Here is a 20627-nt window from a genome sequence, read left to right on the forward strand (position 1 = left end):
TTATTTAGCACCTTCTGTCAGAAGAACTGCAGCTGGCTCAAAGAGGTCACAACCTCCTCATCCAAGCCAACATCATGTCTTAAATAAGCCAGCTCCGCTTAAATGCTACAGGCCAAGCACTAATCTTTGTGCAGAGTCCTTCAATGGACTCCCCCCAGGCTTGCAGAGTAAGTTGAGTAAAGAAGTCCATTTTCTCACGTCCTTTCTGAAGCTCAAGGGCTGAAGGATGAGCTAAGGAGGCTGAGGCATAGCCCCGTGGTGCTTCTTCCCCACAGTTCAGGTGGTTGTCCGGTGGTTTTGACAAAGTCAATCTACCAGATGACTAGGCCAGCTAGGGCTTTCAGACCTGCCAGTCTCCTAAAATATAAGCTGATTATAGCTTTTCTCTCACTACTTTTCTACTCAGTAGGGTCCTGGTTTCTGTTATAACACATAAGTTCAAAGTTTTTCAGTCAATTCATCCACATGACTTTCAAGCACTGAATAATTTCACACACTTTCTTCCTGCCTGTAGGATTTCTTGTTTTCCTCTCCCCCGGTAGCACTCTGTCTTTAGTTAAAAACTACAGCCCAGGAACATCCACCTGCTCAGCCCTTTTTCATCTCTGCCCTTCCCTGCCCATGGCTGCAGGCTAGCAGGAGTGCTTGCAAAAATGACCGCCAGGCCTACAGCACCTCACCTGCTTCCCCCAACCTTTGCAGCACATAAAAGCCTTGGCAAGAGATGAAAATCCCTTTAATCACAGTATGGTAAAGAACACGTTGCGTCTATGGATGCCCCATGTGGAATTTTGAGTTGCCGACATCAGAACAATCCTCTGTGCTGTGCAAAACATAGGGAACAAATATGGGCCGCCAATAGGGCCTCTTTTTATGGGCTGCTTAAGCACCATTTTGAATCTGTTTCACATTATTAATCCTCCCACTGGTGGGTATTTATGTACAAAAAGGCATATATATGAGCGTATATATATGGATATATGCTTGTTTACCTGTATTTTCCCCCCGTCTCTAGCTGCTGTCAGGAGGCTGACACCAGCAGCAGAAGATATATTGATCTGGTCATAACATATTAAGGCCGCTGAAGAGCAGATGTTAAAAACAGACTTTTGGCATATATCAGCCCCTGGCGGTATCAGTTGCACACATGTTCCAGTTTATTTATTAAAGCAATTGCTCTCCTCATTCTGTTTATTATCTTTCTCCTGGGCAAGCCAGGCGCATCCGAGCCAAGCCCTTCCAGTCAGCCAGCCCCTCGCGGGTCGCCAGGTTTGCCTCAGCGCAGACAACACCCTGCAGCTCTTCCTTCCTGAGAAACCAGGCCCGGCCTGCTCTTGGGGAAAGCAGATGGAAACTCAGCCCCTGCAAAAATGTGTCCTGGCATAAGTAGAATAAAAATAAAGGCTCGTGAATCCCTCTGATTTGAAGCTAAGCAGGTACGTGGCTGAGCCAGGGAGGCCATCTGCAGGGGGATGTCGGCGATGTGGCTGCGTACGGCACCCAAGGAGCTGGGATGTACTACGGGAGCACAGCATGGCAGAGCAGGCCTGCAGACAGAGACCAGAAACGAAACAACCTCTTGGCCATCAAAAACTTGTTTGTCCCCATTTTAGAACAAACTGCAACAGAACCGTGAAGTTGGAGCAGAGCAAGAGGACATCCCTGAGACCACACCATGAGCGTATCTCCCTGCAATGGAAGGAGTGACACCGGCCCTTCTCCAGGTGACAGCATTGTTCTTCAACACCCACCACGTGCACACATGAAGGCAAGGGCTCCTGACACAGTCTTGCACAAGCACAGAATTATTTCCTACAACTTATTTCTGCCAGGGATGGGCCAGCAATGATTTAGTCACAGCTTTAGTGCAGTAAAATATCAGAGGCAACCTGAGGCCTAGTGATCGGGGCTGTGAAGAAGCAGGGTCCTGTGCCCAGTCCATGCCCCAGAACTGCTCCTTGCCTCCAGCTGCCACCTCAGTGCCCCACAGCCCCTCTGCATGCACAGTCGCTGTGCTACAGACACCAGCCCAATTCCCTGGCTGCTGCGTGGGCTGGTGGAGCTGCTTCCTTCAGGAAAAAAAAAAATGAAAATGAATTAAATATTAACCTAACATCTCGCCAGCAGCAGACAGCTGGACCTGGATGGGCAGCAGTTTTTCCAGCCTCTCCTCATTTTGTCAGGCACACTTTTATTGCTTTGACCCTCTTGCAAAAATACAGGGAAGGCTGTTTTAATGAGGATTTTAGAAGCATTTTTTGCTACTCATACACCATAAGCTCCCCTTCACGCTTACAGTAGCATTCCCTGTTCTTAAGAAATCTGGCCATTTTTAGAAATTTTGCTGAAATACTAATTGCAGTAAATTTTTGTGGAAGCAGATGGGGAACCAGACAGCCAGAGATTTAATAACTCCTTTGAGTACTTAGCAGCAGAAACGCTAGTCCCCAAATTCATTAAGAGAAAAGTGATTAATGAAGTTGTAGATTTTGCATAATGATAGAAAGCCTTAAACCGTACAACTTTCTGGTGATCCTCATTTATCCTGCCTTATTGGCTGCCTGGACAATTGGGGATGAGTGGTCTGGGAAAGACAAAATGTCCATTTTAACTACTGGGTAAAGTAAGTGAAATAACAATCCAATGGCAACACGGTGACCTTTTCCATGTGAGCATATCTGCCAGAGTCTCTGCAGTTCATCTCACAGCACAGCTGAATTAATCTAATATTTCCATTTAGCACATAAGAGAAATGGAGGAAAATCTTAATTATGCCTGCGTTTGTGGCTACAGTCCAGTGACCTGACAACTGGAATCGCTCACATCTGTTCTCAGCTCATTCTGTGGGCTGATGCAATGACTTAGTTGACTCAGGAAGCAGAGTTAAGAAAAAGTTTGCGACAGGATGGCCCTAAACTGCCCAGGCAGCTCTGCAGTACCAAACTCTTCCAGGGGAGCACCCCGACATTCCCAAAGAGTGGGTTCCTTGGGCAACCAAATTGCTTGAGTCGTTCTCCTGGTGGTTTAGTGCCTTCCTCTCTTTTAAATAGAGGATTAGCAGACCTGGTCTCTTCCAAAAGCTGCAGCCAGGGTTAACAAAACACACAGTGGGCTGTCCTCTAAGAGAACAAAATTTTGTTGGGCCTATGTAAAGAAGGACTCGATTCCAATTGTATTTCCTCAAATTTCATGATGTTTTGTTCCCCCATTCCTCAGAGCTGGACACTGACACCCCACCCTGCCCAAACTGAAGCACGAGGCTGCCTGGTCCCTTCCCAACGCCCCCAGATCCTCCGTCCTTACACCCTTGCCACAGGGACGGCAGCCCCAGAGGAGGTGTGTGGCCATGGCCCTGACCCTCACCTCCACCGCTCAGCTCCATCTGCCTCCTAGCAGAAACAAGTTGCGAGCGTTTCCATGCAGACAAGCAGCAATATTCTAGAAAATTAGTTCCTTGCCAGCTGTTTGCTCAGCTCCTAGTTTTTATCAGCTCAATTCCTTCTCTGGCTCCCAGGAGCGCGGCTGATGGGAAGTGCTGGCGGTGACACCGCAGCCGTAGCAGTGCCCCTACAGGGAGGTGCTGCTGAAGGAAGGAGCTTAAGGGCTTATTTGAACAGCTGAATTTCAGCATGTAAACCACAGCTATTTTTAAATGTAAACTGTAAAAATTATGACATTTGCTTTAAAAAAAGCTGTGTGCTGTGTACTTGCTATAATTCATTTTTAGTATCCTTTAATTCAAGGAAAAGTCTCTCTCAGGCTGTTTTAGCTACTCAGAAAAGGGCAAAGAAACCAAGTTGTCCATGCACCACAGAGTCTGCATCAGAAATCCCAAACTACCCAGCATTATTTCTATGGCTATGTGGCTTTGGTAGCTTGGAATCCCCACTACCTTTTTGTAGAAGACTCACCAGTCTCCAGAAAGCTGAGGTCTTTGAGGGGACTTGTGCAGCTCCTTCCACCAGCTTGCACAAGTGGTAAAAGCCTTATCTGCAGGCAATGCTTGATTTTTGGATTATAATAAATCCCGAAATGTGATTAAAAATTGTGATATTCGTCCCAAGAGGCTGGGATTGCAGTGATATTAAAAGGGAGATAGAATATTGAAAGTCTCAGTAGTACCTAAATATTTTCAGGTTCATAGATCTTGTTGACTTCATTTGAGCATGTGAGGAAGTCCCCAACAGCTGAGCCCCAGCCCAGTAGCCAGCACATGATTTGCCCCTGCAAAAAGATGTCATTTTATCCTGAATAGCACACAGCACCCCCAGACAGCCACGCTGCTGCCCTTCTGCGCACACCTTTAATTCTCTACTGAGCTACTTCAGCCTTCAGTCTCCATCTCCACTGTTGTCTTTGACATTGTGCAGCCCGTCCCGTTGGTGAGAGGCGGCCAAAGCGTCCTTCCCAGGACCAGAGGAAGGAGGCTGATGACAAGACATTCTCGTTCACCCTCCTGAGAGTTTCCAGGGCCCTTTTCCTTTTCCTCCCGTTGTGCAGCGAGGGAACCTTGCCAGCCTTTCTCCTTTCACTGAGCTTATCACAGCCACCTTCCGATGCGAAGTTTCCCAACAGGGAAAGTTTCTGATCATTTCTTCGTATCACGCAATCGGGAGGTGCGTTGCCACTCCTGGCAGATAACCTATCGTTGGTATTCTGCTGCAGAGAAGCCATTATCTAAGGGAAACAAAAGCCTGGGAACACAGGCTGTTTGTACGCGGGGAAGGAGAAGCATATGACATGTGAATTTGCCAGATGTTACCACTCTGAATCTTATTAAAATATGCCCTGTGCTGACCACGGCTGCATAATCTACGCAAGGAAGGAGGCAGAAGATAAGAGGAATTTCACTGACAGCATTATAATGGCCCGAGCAGGCAGGCTGGGAGCAATTCCCTGACACAATATCTAAGTTGCTTGAAGAGGTACAGACAGCTGACCTGGCTTTTGTATAGTCCTGACCACTGCTTCGTTTGACGCTATCCTGCCTCCACATCTAGGCAGAGACTTTTTCCAGAAAATAACATAGGCTTCCAACATGTGCATTATAAAGGGTCCTGACTTCTGTCCGGCTCAGATGAGGTCTCAAGGCATGTTTTAATGCTCTTCTGCTAGCGTCATGTGTTTGTCTAGTTGGAAGTATTCCAGGTGACTCAATTTGCACACAGCTTCTTAAAGTCTATTCTCTATGGATTTATTTCACATATTTTTGGCTTTAGAGGAGGCTGTTGCAATTCCCTATTCCCCCTTTCCTCAGTCCCTCACATCTCACACCTAGAAGCGCTTTGGGGCATGCTGTGGGGATGGAGAGGCGTTGAAGGGCTCTTTGAATTGTTGCCTACAATCCCAGCTGCTTGGTTCATGCTAGCTCAGGTGCAGAAGAGCCCCATCGGCTCCTCTGGGGCTGAGCTCCCCTGCTGTGCTGCTCCTAAGGGTGTGCTTTGTGTGCAGCCCCAGTCAGCAGGCACAGAGAATTAATGCCCATCCTTCTCCTTTCACCGTCCCAAAGCTGCTGGTGCACTCCAGAAATGGTTCATACCACCTCAGGGGCAGGTGTTACAGCTGCCAGACCTCCATCATCCTGGAAAACTGAAATGCAAAGACTTGAGCCCAGGCTTCTCTAAAGTCTTGCAGAGTGCCCTTAAGTGGTGCCTAGTTATTCCTTATTGCCTTTTACTATTTACAGGAAACAATATGGGGAGGCTGTGCCAGAAATACCGATCTTGTAATTGTTTTTTATGACGGAGCAAGCAGGAGCTTATTGTTTTAAAGTCAGGTCAGCTCCGTACCCTGCAGTGCCTCAATTTGGAAGTTCACACTTGAAAGGAGAGAAAATTGTATCCATACTCCTCGTTTGTCCTTGTCGGCAGGCTCAGGGCTGCGCTGATGAGCTCTAATCACACACGTGAGTCCAAAACAGGGAGAAGCATCATTTCTCCGTACACAGAATGATCAACTCCAAGTTAAATGCAGTGCTTTAAAGTGATTTGTATCCATTCTCACCCCCACCTCCTCAGTCTAATTAACTTCTCTAATAGAATTAATCAGCACACTAAATATGAGACTCACTAGCAACTAAAAAAACCATACCACTATCTATTCCAAAATACAATTACACTGACAAACTCAATTACATGCCTCAGTCGCTTCTGAAATTACTTGCTGATATTGGACTGCGCACAGTTTAAGTTTCATTGTTAAAAGAAATCATAAACACTTTCTAAATCGTACAATGTTTACAGAAATACACAGAAGCACAGCTTTTATTACCCATGTGGCAAAATTAATTTGACACATTGAAAGCAAATGAATAGAGCTGGAGGACTCTATTCAAGCAGCATTCTTCCTACTGATACAATTTACACTGGGGGAACATCTAGCGCATTAACCTTATTAGACTCTGATGTAGGTAAATAGCATTTCAAAGGGAGGGAGGAGGGATCTGAATCAAAATTCTTTCTGCATTTGAATGAGAAACATCAATTACTGCATTTCTAACTATTCATTTAGCACAAAAAGCTCTCTCGCTAAGTAGATTTTTGCTCTGAAATCAGCAGAACTTTTGCAGCAGGGGCAGCCCACAATATGCAATTACGATCTTGGCTTTAGTCTTTTAAGTCTGTGGTGAACCCTTCAGCTGAAAATAAATTCCAATCAGATTTGATAATGCAAGTTTAGCTTCATTTGCAAGTCAGATGAGGGAGAAAAACGTTGCTTGTTTTTTTAATAACCAAGTTTATCAAAGTTCATCTTGATCTGAAGACACAGATAGAGGCTTGCTGAACTTCTTCTTTGTCTGGTCATATGCAACACCTGCTTCTCAGTTTAATTTAATTTCAAACTAAGATACCAGTCAAGTGGTAATGTTTCTAACCTAAGGGATGGAGCTACTCTTGCTTGCAGTTGGCCAGAAGTAGATTAAGATTCAAGCTCCAGTCCAGCAGAGCATGCATTGAACTAGAAACACCAATATCCTACTGCAAGAAACCTCCCCCTGTATTTGACAACAATTTATGTCCTTTCAGAATTAATATGATGAATAGTAATTTCCGTTGGCAGAAGCATTCGGAGACCTGGTACCTGCTCCACAGGCTCTTTGCTTCCATAGCAGGGCACTCATAGAAGCAGTCTTTGCAGCTGCACATTCAGATGGACCAAGCCCTCATGCTGTGCTCTGCGGATGACCACCCCCTGTCCTCCCACTCCAAAGCAGGAGAAACCAAAACAAAGACCCAAGGGAATGATATGAGGCTGTGACGGGTGGGATTTAGGTTGGATGTCAGGAAAAGGTCCCTCACCAAGAGGGTGAAGATACACTGAAGGAGAGGGTGAAGTCAGGCACTGGGACAGGCTCCCCAGGGTGGTCACAGCACCGAGCTGCTGGAGTTCAAGGACAGTTTGGACAATGCTCTCAGAGACATGGTCTGATTTTTGGGTGGTCCTGAGTGGAGCCAGGAGTTGCACTTGATGATTCTTGTGGGTCCCTTCCAGCTTGGGATATTCTGATTCTATAAACATGGCATAAAAACAAGACAAAATGATTGGCCTGTGATAGAAAAATTCTCATTCCTTTCCCCTTAAAAACTAGGGATGCTTGTTATATGCTAGGGCAGTAATATTTTGGGGCCAGACAACAGAGAGAAGGCATCTCCAGAGGAGCCATTCCCACCCTCTTCTGGGGAATGTTTGTCTTATTTTGGGCTTTTTGACCTAGCTTTTAATGTCAACATGCCAGGCACCTGTATGCAATGCTGTGCTCTTCTTGCTAGAAAGCTCCCTTCACAAGCAGCCTGACAGCTCACGCCCATCCTCTGTCCTCTGCTCCCTTCCTCTGCTTTGGATATTTAGAAATAGTGAAATATTAAAATAGAAATGGTTCTAATCTATGCTCGCGACCCCACAGCCACTCCTGTTAGCAGTGCCATAGCACAGCCACATGATTTTGTGGCTGCAGGGAGACAAATAAATGGATGGTGTCAAAGCGCCGCTTTTACAGGAGCTCAAGAATAAGACTAGCTTTGGGAACAGAGTAGATTTTATACTTTCATCAGAGGAATATCATGCATCAAACTGAAGCCTTTCAAGAAGATAGGAGGTGGTTAGCTATTCCACATCCAGGCATCCTCTTTATTTATTCCACACATTTCTCCAGTCACCAGTGATGCATTAGATGACACTTGCAAAGGATTACAGACCTGATACAATATTAGATAAAAATTACAAGTGAGAAGCTATTTTACTGCCATTTATTTTCATCAGCTAAGCATCGCTCTCCTAAATGCCATTCTAGGTTGGTCGATATTGGCTTTTCAGGCTGCTGAAAAGTTTTGTAATTCTTTTTTGTTCACAGCTTATGTATAGAAATCAATACTAGTTTGCAATCTGTTGAAACTGTGAAAGAGTCAAGTTACAAGTAATATATGCCTGAGTTCTCTTTGCGTTCTATTCCCAGTCCATCAGAGTGAAAATTGGATTCAATTCTCAGTCAATCTGATATCTCATAATTAAAAAAGGTTATTTCCAAGTTCCCCACCCCCACATTTTCCCCTCACACTTAAACACATGCTGAACAAAACAAGTAGGAACACATCTGAGTGTTTCTTAACATCACTGTCAAAGGGAATCTTTTCTTTGATTCAGAGCAAGCTGGAAGAAGTCCCCTCCCTAGCCAGGGCATCTAACGTAGCCTGAATATTGGTCAGCGAGGAGCGGAGCCAACTGAGCCTCTTCTGCTTCACTGCTGCTATTTGATTCTTCTGTTCTTGAAAGTTTATGGCATATGCAGATTTCATTTCATATAAATATACCTGCGGTACTGAGCCTTAATGATTCTGACTTCTCAGGGGAAAAGCAGATGAAAGGAAATGTCTTGCAGTGTTGGGCTGGCTACAGGAGATGCAAATTGAAGCTTCTGGGCTGCCTCCTCCGGAGCAGAGGCTTGAACTTAGAGCATGTTAGAGACCGAGCAAAGAGTTTGAGCAAGTGGGTACTTTGTGACATACACAAAGCTGACTGTACCTGAGTAATCACATCGGATACAATTAGCATGACTTTGTATGTCAACACTTGTTTATTCCAAATTTAAAACAAGCATTATAAAATAGCCAATCTAGGACACTTTTATAGTGTTAGGTAATACTTGCTCATACATCTGCTCCAAACTGAGGGGGGTTGGGGGGGGGTCTGCCATGTCTTCAATGTCCCATTGACTCCAGGCATCGACGTATCTAGGGACTGGGCTTTAAAAAAATAATAAAATAAACCAGAATTTGTGCTCACGCCATCAGAAAGATCTCACTGGTGCTTTCAGGAATAGTTAACCACAAAAATTGTCAGGCTCCAGATCCGCCTTTTCTGGAAATCATCCGGGAGTTTGTTACAAACTTCAGAACCTGCGAAGGGTTCGGCTTGGAAAAACACTTCCCCATCAGCTGCTCTCAAACTGCGCGTTGGGAGAAGCAAATCCCATTGACACACACCCAAAATTCACAGTCCCCACAGCTCCAAGCGTTTCTGGGCTGAGACTACCACCTAGCGTCCCCACCGCAGACTGCGGCTCCTTCGCGGGGAGAGGCGCACACTGCAATCATTCGGGCCCCTCGCTAATGACATTATCATAAGTTATTCATCTCCTGAGACGCGTACAAAGAGAAGGCAGGCTGAAGGCTGCACAATGTCATCGTTTTCCCAGCTGAATTGGAATAGAAAAGTCAACTGGGCTTGGGGTGTTGGAGCTCAGCCAGTTTAATAATAGCTGGTGTAGGAAGCCGAAGTGATGCTATTTAAGTGACAGTCTGCAAAATCAAGGCGATGCAATGAGGTACCAAGGGGTCCTCAAGCCCTGCAAGGGCTGGAAGAAGGGGAAGGGGACTCAGTTCTGGCCAGGCTGCTGCAGGGAAACTGGAAAACACTACGGAAGCCACTGAAATGTTAAATGCTTCCAAATAAAGTGCCTTCTCCAGCTTTGACTTATTGAATTACCATTCGTTTTTTATTATACTTCAGAAAGTAATTTTGAAGCAACAACAACAAAAAAAAAAAAAAAACACAAAAAAAATAAACAATGAGAAGTTCCCTCTGACCCAAGAAAACTCTTGAGTCTTTTCCAAATGAAGTTGCCTTAAAACCCTCCCCATGCCATCCTTCCAGTTTGTGTGCTGTAACAGCGCTTTCAACTAGAAGATTGCATTAGGAACTGTTCAGGCAGCTCTATTTCTTGCAGATACTGAATGAGCTGTGACAGACTGCACCATGCCAGGCTTGTTACATACATCTTCCCCGAAAACACTGCAGTTTAGAGAAAGCCTTTAACCCTCTGACAGCAAAGAGCCATTACATCGCTTTTGATGCTAAAGCCATAAAGGTATCTTATTGCTTCAAATTGACAATTTCACAATGTTGTAAGGGGGCCTGGACATCCTCAGGCAGAAGGCACCGATGCTTTTGAACCATTTTTAGAGCACCTGCCTTTCATTTTCAGCACACTTGAATTATTCACAGCCTACCGGAGAGCACACATCTCAGCTGTCTCCTTCAGCTCAGGCAGCCACGCTGTGATCCTCAGCACACCCAGCCATCCTCCGCAGGCTGGTGAGGCCATTTGAAAATTAGAACTGTCCACTGGTGGGAGCCAAAGCGAATTTTGCTATGCCAGCATGAGAACTGAAGTATTTCTGCCACAAAGCAGTAGGAGCAAAGCAAAAGGGCAGGTCTCTGGAGAGCAGAGTCTTCTGCTCCTTCACAGTGCAGGGGGAGAGAGGGAGGAGAACTTTCCTAGGAGAAACCCATCGCCTGCCCACCCAGGCTAGAGCCAGGACTGACACAGGCAGGAAATCTCAACCCATACTTGGGTTTGGAAAGAGCCACTTGTAACCACATCAGGCATCCCTCTCTTGCTGCCCTGTGTGACTAAACTTCTCTGCAAGCATCTTCTGGTCCAGCCAGAAGTGTGACAACAGGGAAAAAACAGCTCAGGATTGGCAGGCAAATCATTCCCTCTAGCATTAAACTGACACTGCTGACATCTAAACCTGATGGCTTCTTTCTCTCCTGATGCTAGCTTTGTGGCAGTATCCAAGAAATCCCTTTTAGGGGAAAGTAGTTTCATTGATTTTGGAGAAAACCTTGCTTGACAGATTTGTCACCAACATTTTCCTTTGCCACAGATAACCCAGAAGTAGAGGGCACCCAAGAGGTCATTCAGAGATGATTCCCACCAGCCTGGGGCTGATATCAGCAGGATTTTTCCTGACCTTTCTCTCCCCTTCCTTTCACTTCTCTGTTAGTGCCCTCAGCACACAGAGCTGACTGAGCACATCACCCCCTGCTCCTGCAGCCCCCAGGGGCTGCCCAACTGCTTAGGTTGGGCATGGTCACTTCAGAGCTCAAAACCCAAAGGCTGATAGCTTAAGAAAACTGATAGTAAGAGGAAAGAGCCCCGTCAGAGCCCACCTACTCCCTTCAATAGAGGGCTATGATAACAAAACACCTCTGTGAATCACTCAAGACAAGCCTACATTTGCTGTATTAAGTGGAAGCTACTTCCCCACACCTGGAAACATGTGCAAGAGCTTTCTTCAGTGCCTTGGACACCACACAGGAAGAACAGGACAGCTGGCTTTCATCTACTGCTCATCACACATTTCTGCTTCAGGGTTACCCTAAAGCCACAAGTATATCTATATCTTTAGCCAGCTGTGAAAATCTGGAAACAAACTTATATCGGGAAACCTTAGATGAGCAACCAAGCACAACCCAGAACAGCGATTGCAGACCTGGAGGTTAGCACCACATAAACACAGAGGCTGCCTTTCATCTAAAGAATACACCAACGAGACTCAGGATCATCTTGCTGTGCAAAAAGAAGGATCAATGCAGAGAAGCACTCAGCTCCTTCACGCTGAAGGGCACTCACTGCAAGAAAAAGAGCTTTACGACTCACCTTGATCTTAGAATGCATCCCTGTATGCACAGGCAGACTACTAGCAGCTGCCCCCAGCACAGAAAGCTTTTGGTGTAGAAGAAAAATGGCTGGTAGCTGCACTTAGCTTTATCTGTGATGGATCACAGATCCCTCCCTTCCTCAGCTGATCCCAGTTACCAGCAATCAAAGCCACTCGCTGCCTGGGCTGGGAACAACAATCCTTTAAAAGGATGGGGAGGAGGGGGCTTCAAGGGAAGGGTTGTGTCTTTTCTCCTTTCTGAAAGAGAAGTAGTGTAGGATAGAGGGGGGAGAAAAAGTTCAGAAGTCTCCTGGTTCCTAGAGTAGTAGGGTAGAGTTAGAAGAGTAATAGGCCTCAGCCTGAAAAAATAGAATCCACCAAAAGAAGAGAAAGCTAAAAAGAAACTTAGGTGAAAGTAAGATAAAAGAGTAGAACAGAAAGGTAGGAAAAAATCTATTTACTCTGTTTCTTTAATAGCTACTTCTGTTACTACTTCTGCTTAGGAATTTTATAGAGTGCTGTGTCTGGCTGAAGTTGTCTTAAATGCTGGTCAGCTGGCTGGAGGATGTCCTGGTAAATATGGGCTCCAGTCCAGGTCAGAAGGGCAGTGTGAGTACTGCAGGTTCCTGTCTAAACCTCAGCAGAGCGCTTAATGTGACCAGGTGGGTGTCTGTCTGCAGAGTTAATAATCTGGAGTCTAGAGGCAACACTGCCATGTGGCTGCTGAGCTCCCTAACAGAGATAGTGAGGGTACCATGGTGCAGGTCCTGAAGCACTATTTCAGCCAAGGGCTCTGAGATAATTCAAGACCATGGAGGCTGGAGAACTGCTGGCACCCCAGCTGCCCCCCTTTACAACCCATGTTTAGGGAAATACTCACCAACAGGTTAAGCAAGAGAATGGAAGGGGGTTGTATAATGGGATTTCAGGCACTTCCCTTAAGGAATTTTCCTAAGCAAGCTTCTCCAAGAGCAGTAGACAGGATCAAGCTCCTCTTTGCACCTGCAGTGTGCTTGCCAAAGGTCCTCAGGGAGCCTTTTGTGGCATTCAGAGCACTGGTAGGGCTCAGGGCTGTGCCACCAGCTCCCTGGGGTGGGCAGGGAGGGCAAAGCTGCTGGGTCTGGGATTGCTCACTGTGCTCCGTGTGTGGCTCGAGTTGTTTGCTGCAAGCTGCCAAGCATGGCTCAGAGCTGCCTCTCTGTGAACCTGCAGCTGGAGGAGTGGTGTCAGGGTTGCAGCTCTGTGGGTGTCTCTGGGCTGGGCCTTTGCAGGGCCTGGCCTCTCGGCCTCTGCTTTCTGTTTGCATTGTGCAGGAAGAACAGGCACTAAAAAGCAAAATGGGAAAACAAACTGAAAAAAAATAAGCAGAAAAGAAAGCCCTAGCCAAACAACAGACTGTGTTAATTAGGAGTGAAGGAGAAGCTGTCATGCACCAACACCAGGCTCCTGAAAGCTGCTGTAGGAGAATATTGAGCTCTGCTTGAGTCCCCATCCTCTGGCTCTTCTAAGTGGGTTGCTGCTGAATAACAAGGCTCAGGCAGGCAGCTGCTGCAGGGCTCAGAGAGCACCCGCTGGGAGTGCAGTGGGCTGGGAAAATCAGGCACCAGCACCCGGGGTCTCGGTCACAGTGGGAGGCAGTGTGGGGGCTTCTCTTTTCTGGCCAGGATGGGGGAGAGCTTCAGGAGCAGGATGTGGAGGATGCCTTTTCCTCAGGGCTGAGGTGGTAATAAAAGGCTCTCTTAATGAAGAGAGGACACCCTAAATTTGCCCTTAGACAGGGCACGGTGATGGAAGTCATCCCTGGGCTGGGATTTCTCTGCACTTGTCCTACCTGCACTATACACTTCTCATCCTCTGTGATGCTGCCCAGCTCTCAGACTTCAGGGTGGAAGGAGATGCCAAGTGTGGTATTTATGGCCCCTGTTCTTGTGCCTGGACATGTGCTGTGGGACAGCCCTCCAGCCTGTGCCCTGCAGAGCTCACCCTGCTGCCAAAGGCAATTCCCAGAGCTGTGTGGGGGGCAGCACCCAGGCCCTGGTCTCTGAGCTCATTATTACTGAGCACTCTTGAGAAAGCTCTTGGGTCAAGTTATTCAGACTTGCAATCATCTTGCCATGCTCTAAATGCTTAAATGGGAGCAGGATCAGGTCCTTAATGTATTTAAAATTGTGAGGGTATCTCCACTAGAGAGGTGGCTCTAACTTCCACAGCGAGGACTCGGCATAGATAAGAGCAGTTCCATTTTCCAAGAGTCAGAACTGGTGTCTTGACATCCTGTTTCTTCCGTCATTTTATTTAATAATCCATTGCCCTTCGGTTAATAGCTTTTTCCTTGATTAGCCTGTATAAATCAAAACGTCACGGCTTTCTCCCTGATGTGCCATATATGCTGAGATGAGGGTAATGAATTGTGCCACGGGTTGATGTACTCTGCCTCCCGTTTAGAAAAAGTCCCACGTCAAGGAAACACCTTGGCTTTCAAATTGAGTTGTCAGCATGCTGTCAAGACTTACAGGAGGAAATGCTGAGGATCCTAATAACATGCAGCCAAGGATTACTTAGCTCTGAGCGGGGCATGGAGCTACAAAGTCTCTTGGAAAAGCAAGGCTCCTGGAGGCACTGTGGGTTCCCCCTCCACATGTGAACCCCATGGGGGGTGAGACTGCAAGCAAAACCTGCTGACTGCATGCAGGCAGAGCTGGTGGGGTTAATGCAGTGCCCTGCTGCCAAATCTTACTGGTGAGGGGCACCTCAGCAACCTGCTCACCACCTCCTCCAATTGAACTGCTCTGCAGAGTGGCTCCTCCAGAGCTGTTTGCCAGCCCACCCCTCCTAACCTCTCATTTCCCCATTCCTGTAGCAAGGCAGCTGAAGCCCTGGTGGGGCAGGTGGCTTGCAGGGCTCTGTGCAGATCAGGGGTCCTTCCTAGTCCGTAGCTCTGGGCTAATGCATGTGACTGCTTTTGTTGTATTTCTGCCCCCAAATCCTCTGCCACACTGCCTTGCTTGGTGCATGGAGCAGCAGCCTTTCTCCTGCTGATTTATCCCAAAAAGGAGCCTGAAGTAGCCTGGGGGCTCTCAGGAACCTATTGCACCCCACAGCCCAGTGCTGCTTGAATTGCTGGGGACGTATTTTTAGTGGAAAATGCTGGTTTCCTGAAGGCAGGCCAACTGCAGTTTGGGCTCCAGACTTGAGCAGCAAGGAGAGAAGACCCAGCACCGTGCCTGGGCTTGGTCATTACTTTCACCCCAAAGCAGACTTTGCTCTGCAAAAGAAAAGCATCGCTGTCCCTTGCCACTAGATGCCACTCGTGCTGCACTGTAAATCCTGTGGCATCCCCAGCCTCAGGCCTTGACGATTTCCCTCGTCTTTCTGTATGGGTGTTGTTGGGGGGCGTTGGATCTTTTTCACAACCTTCCTGTTCCACTACCAAGTCTCTTCTGCAAATTTCTTCCCATTAACTGCATGTATTTTGAATGCGAAGTCATCATTTTTGCCACAGCCACCACCCGACTACACAGCTGTGGTGCTCTGATGCTCCTCCTGGAGCTAGTAGGGAGGACAGAAACCCAGTGAGTGAGTGGGGAGTAGGCTATTTTCACCCTGAAGCCAAGCACAGGATTTTACATTGAGCTTTCCAACCCCTGCCACTTTGTTCTCCCCTGTGGCTGTCATGCTGGGTGTCAGTGGGGCTGGATGGAGCTGGCAGCAGGAGGGAAGCTCAGTGTGGGGCCTGGAGCAGGCCATGGGGTTAGGGGAGGACACATCTGTGGGGCTAGAAACTGGCAGCATCTGTAGGCAGAGAAGGGCTGGAGATGATGACCCGCAGGCCTGGTGATTGTATTTTTCTTTGAAGACTGTGAGATGTTCACATTAAGCGATTACCTCTTGGGAGAAGCAGCAAGGTAGCTGCTCCATTAGCTGTGGGTTTTCTTAGAAAATCTCAAATAATTTCTTCACAGGGTGCCAGATGAGATGGCTCAGGCCTGCTGTGAAAGAAGCATAAAGTAATGCTCACAGTTTGTAATATTTCTCCAAGCTCTTTCATTGAAAAATGAATGCCTCCTGTGAAATGCTTTTAAATGACAAATCCACTCATGTTCTCTCCAGCCTGCTGGAATGTGGAGCTCAAATCCCCATCTTGCCCCAGGTTGGCCAGCATCAGCCTTGCTGTGGGCAGGCAGCCCTGAGCACATTTGAAGCCAGTGTTGCCGTCCATCAAGCTCTGCGTCAGCACGAGTGGGGCTGAATGGAGACAAAAGCTTCCTGAGGCTGATCCTTGTGGAGGAGAGCAGCGGTGGAAGCTGAGCCTGGTGTTGGGAAGCCGGGTGATGCTGAGCTGTGCAGGTGCTGTGGTCCAGCCCAGCACTGCCCAGCCTCTCCTCCCTAACCAGGGCTCAATTGGTTTTGATTCCCATCAAGGGAAAATCCAGCAGAAAAATAGAAGCAGATGTTTCTAGACAGTGTCTCAGGCTCCTGGAGCTTCAAAGAGCTTTTTGATTGCATAGGATTTAAAAAGCATATAAAAAAGCCTTTCACTGTATTTTCACTAGGGCAAAACCCTCTTTGAAATTTGTATAGGGAGAGCTTGTCAGACCGAGCCAGCGCAGGGGAAGCCTTATTGCTCACAAACCACATTTAAAATCCTTCTACCATTTTTTTTAGGGTGCAGCCTTGTGGGCACATTGGGTCCTGGCCCGTGCTGGTCACTGCAGGCAGAGTGAGGAGGGTTTGCAGCTGGCAGGGGCTTGCTTCCCCCAGCCCTGACCTTGGGCAGCTCAGCTCAGGGTGTCCCCTGACCCCTGCTGATGTCTCCAACATGTGGAGAAGTCACAGCTCTGCCAGGTTCTGCATTTCGATGTCTGCATCTGTGTTTCTGTAAGCAGCTCTGTCAGACCCACAGGGAATTGCAGGGACCGGGAGAAGCCCCCGCTCCTCTGCACATGGGTGTGATTTTCATCACAAACGCAACTGCTGACACTGCTCCATTTTCATTTTTTCTCTAAGAACTGGAGGACTGTTATTACTGCAGGAAGGACATGAAGATGTGTTTTCCTCTTTAGTAACAAATTCTGTTAAAATTCAGTATCATTATTTCTCTTGTAAAGGCTTTCTCTGCCTTTTTGAAAGGCTTCTGGGAAAGCTGCTGCTGAAACAGGTGATGTGGATGTGCTTCGAACATGAAAAAGTGCACAGGGCTCCCAAAAGCAACCCTGTTTATAAAATTTATTATATTCTGCAGGCAGGTAATGTGTAAACACTCCCATGCATCTCCAAGGACTTTTCTTTCCATTTGCAGAGCCACCTGACACAGCTCTCCCACAGCACCGGGGAACCAGTGAGACCATGAGCCTTCAACAGCAGATTGCAGTGAAAATAATAGTTGGGTTTTTCCACTCTCAGTGCAATTTCTTGCAAGCATAGCTTTTAATTTTTTGGCTTGTCTCCTCCTGTGGTGTACACGCATCTTGCAAGCCATGAGGAATTTGGATGTCGGTTCTCATTTCCTCTCAGCCTTCTCAATCCAAGCCCTGGTTATCATTTCTCCTTCAATATGGAGAAACAACAGCTTGTTTGGAACCAGCTGCGAAACTCCCAGCCAAAAGCTGAGTAGGAAATACCTTGGGATGAGCAATGGGTGTGATGTGCTGTGACTGCCAGCCCTGCAGCTTCTGGGATGCCCGTGTGAAGTATGTTTGTCTGATTCGTGTCAGTGTGGAACAATGCTAGGGCCGCATGGTATGATGAATGTGACCTTCTGTCTTACATACCCTTGTATAGCCACAAGTCTAAGAAAAACAGAGTGGTTAACCCAGTGCTGTTTGCTTACCTCTATTCCTTTAATAAATTGTAAACTTTGATTATAGTCCTATTTTGAAGACTGAGCCATTTATTACACCCAGGTGAGCAAGGGCAGTATTTCTCAGCTGAGTGACTTTGTAGTTGGGGGCTATAGGAAGTCAAGCAGCCCTGGCTATTTCCAGTCCTGTTTTTGTCCTCCTGGTTGTTTTTGCAGGGCAGGGAAGGGCTGCAGGTGCTGTGGGGACAGAGGCAGTGATGTGGACAGCCTTGGCGTGATCCCACCAGAGACATTGCTCCCAGCTGGTCCTGCAGGCTGTCAGCAGCAAGTCATGTAGAGAAACATCTCCATGAGAGCTCCCTGCCACAACTTTAAAAGCACAAGATTGTGCAAGGAGATATAAATATATAAAAATATATTTATAGGTATGTCAACTATGCATTGGGTCTGCACAAGGTGATGAAAACATGCTCCTGTCTAGTTTGCTTCATCTGAAAAAAACAAACAAACAAACAAAAAAAAACACAAAAAACTGGCATAATCTCAGGGACTGCAGAGAGTTTAATATCAGGCTGATGCTAATTTAATTAAATGCCAGCAGGTGGTGCCCAAGTAGGAAAAAAGCCTTAATACCATGTTCTCACCCAACATGTGGCTGTGCCATGCTCAAGTCATGCTCTGGCCATTCAGTTTCAGACAGCGCAACTCAATATTGGCTCTTAGTTTTCTTTCTCATCCCAGTTCCCCCAGAAATCCCCCAAATCCCTATGAGTTGTGAGAAGGCTAGAAGATAGCAATCAATACTGAGCAAAATGGTGTTTTTTAAAAAACAGTGGCCCAAAGGGGCCACTGGGTCCCACCTCAGTTGATACACAGCTTGATTTCACTCCAAGTCCATGGGCATCAATGCACTGCCATTTAGGCTGGGGCACAGAGAGGGGACAGGTCAGCCCAAAGGAATGTCTCAGGGTTTGTAGGCTGCAGGTTTTTTTCCAGCTGCAATTGTTACTTTTAGAGATTTATAACAGAATGTGGAAAATAATGAGCCGTGTTGAATATTTTATGCAGGAGACAGAAGTGGCTTCTCTTAGTCTCCTTTGAAAAATATAAGGAGAGAGATTAGGTTGGACTTGATGATCTTGAGGTCTCTTCCAACCTAGAAATTCTGTGATTCTGTGATTTTGTCATCTACTTTTTCTTGAGAGGGGAAAACAAAAACCAACCATGAACTTCCTCAGCTGGTTCCCACTAAGAACACATACTAAAGAGATGCAAAAACATCAGGTTTATGTATTCTGTAGCTCTGGCAAGTTGCTGATCTGAGTGGTTTTTGCAGGTGCTAAAACACAGAACGCAGCCCTTGCCTCTGCAGGGCTTGCGAACGATTTAAAGGAGCCTACCAGCCCCTGCAATTCCTTACTGCTTTCATTTTTTACCAGAGGTTTTCTCTCTGGGCTAGGAGAGGAAAGCTGCAAAGAGCACTGTTATGTTTCCTGGCACTGCTAATGCCCAGTGCAGCTCTGCCCCGTGCTGCTGCAATGAAAACAGAGCCCGAGGTAACCAGGTACTGCCTAGGAGCAACTTTTTTCCTCTGATCAAGAAGGGTAAAGGGCCCATGCCACCAGGGAGCAATCTCTACTGGAGGAGATTTTCCTCCGGATTGAAGGCAGAGCCTCTCCTGTCCCTGCTTGTGTTGAAATTCCCGACACGAGCAGGCAGCCTGATTAGCATCAGTATATACTGGTCCTTTAGGAGCAGAGCGGACTGTCACGGAAGAAATTGCTTCCACTGGTAATTTATGCAGCTATTCTCCTTTTTTTTCTTCCCCCCATGGAGGACACGAAGTGGTTCTGCTGGAGGAGGGCTGAAATATTTCAGCTGTCCCCAGAGCTCCCGGTGCCCCCGTGGCCTGCGGGCCTTGCGGCAGGTTGGGCCCTGGGCTAATGGTGGCTCTGCAGGCCTCGTAGGCCTGGGGGCCCCTGGGGAGCTGACTGAAATAAAAGGCAAAACACCTCAGGGCCCACAGGCATGCCCCAGGGAGGAGGTGAAAAGCAAGGGTATTAAACACCAGGCGTTTGGTTTTTCTCCTTGGTAAACTGATTTCCCGGTCCTCGCTGAAAATACGCAGTGCACTGATGGGTCGAGCCTGGTTGCTGTCAATGCTGCGGATGGTTGTGCTGCTCCTCCTGCTGTGTTCACGCAGACGGCCACGGATCACTGAAAGGCTCACAGAAAAGATCCTCTTCTTGTTAGAGTGCCTGGTGTGCGTGCTGGGGAGCCAGCGCAGGAGCTGCACACAGGGCACACAGGCGCTGGCTTGCGCTGCTCCCCTGGCACACACACATACTAACGATATATTTCCAAAGCTTCCTTTGAAAAGTGTGCTGGTGAGCCTCAGCTTCCAACCAGGACCTCCCCGAAGCCCAGGTGCTCCCACCACTTGTGTACTGGGTGAGCCCGAGCACAGTCCTGGGCCTCCTCACACATTCAGAGAGGGCTGTAGCCAAATGGCCTCAGGCCTGCTCCTTCACAACCCGCTGCAGCACCTCACTGCCATGCAGCTCATGCTGTTGTTGCACCAGGTCCTGAGCCCTCCCTGTGTCACTCAGCTGTCAAACCAGGACACCTCGTGTCCTCCTGAATCAGATGGTGCCCAGCAGGGAAGGGGGCACCTGCCAGGACAGCCCCCCCCAGGCACCAGTGGTTGCGGTGCTAGTGCCAGGCAGTGCCTCCAAGGAGATAATTTAGTCGTGTCCCTGAATGTACCCTTCCCACTTTGCTATTTCCCACAGCAGCAGAGGCCAAGCGTTAGTGCACAAGTCAAGACAACAGCGTGCTGTGTTCGGCTTATCTGGGAGATAACATTTTATCGATGTGCCAAGAGC

The 20627-nt window shown here is 47.4% G+C and overlaps 1 protein-coding gene and 1 long non-coding RNA gene across 4 annotated transcripts in view; one reads left to right on the forward strand and one right to left on the reverse strand.

Moving 5' to 3' along the window:
• SLC25A26 (solute carrier family 25 member 26) overlaps positions 1-12010 on the reverse strand; it is a 96319-nt gene extending 84309 nt beyond the window's left edge. For 2 of the 3 annotated variants that reach the window (XM_068694433.1, XM_068694424.1), the window contains exon 1: positions 11942-11974. In XM_068694433.1, the coding sequence (XP_068550534.1) occupies positions 11942-11959 (18 nt within the window). In that variant the 5' untranslated portion in view covers positions 11960-11974. Of the gene's footprint in view, positions 1-11941 lie in introns of all 3 variants that reach the window. The other variant, XM_068694431.1, reaches the window with a different exon arrangement.
• Positions 12011-12190: 180 nt separating this feature from the next.
• Positions 12191-17803, forward strand: LOC137862707 (uncharacterized). Its single transcript, XR_011100486.1, has 2 exons — positions 12191-12383; positions 17242-17803. It is a non-coding gene; the product is annotated as an uncharacterized lncRNA (long non-coding RNA).
• The last annotated feature ends 2824 nt before the right edge of the window (positions 17804-20627 follow it).

This window comes from Anas acuta, chromosome 11 (genome assembly GCF_963932015.1).
Source record: "Anas acuta chromosome 11, bAnaAcu1.1, whole genome shotgun sequence".
NCBI classification, from domain to species: Eukaryota; Metazoa; Chordata; class Aves; order Anseriformes; family Anatidae; genus Anas; species Anas acuta.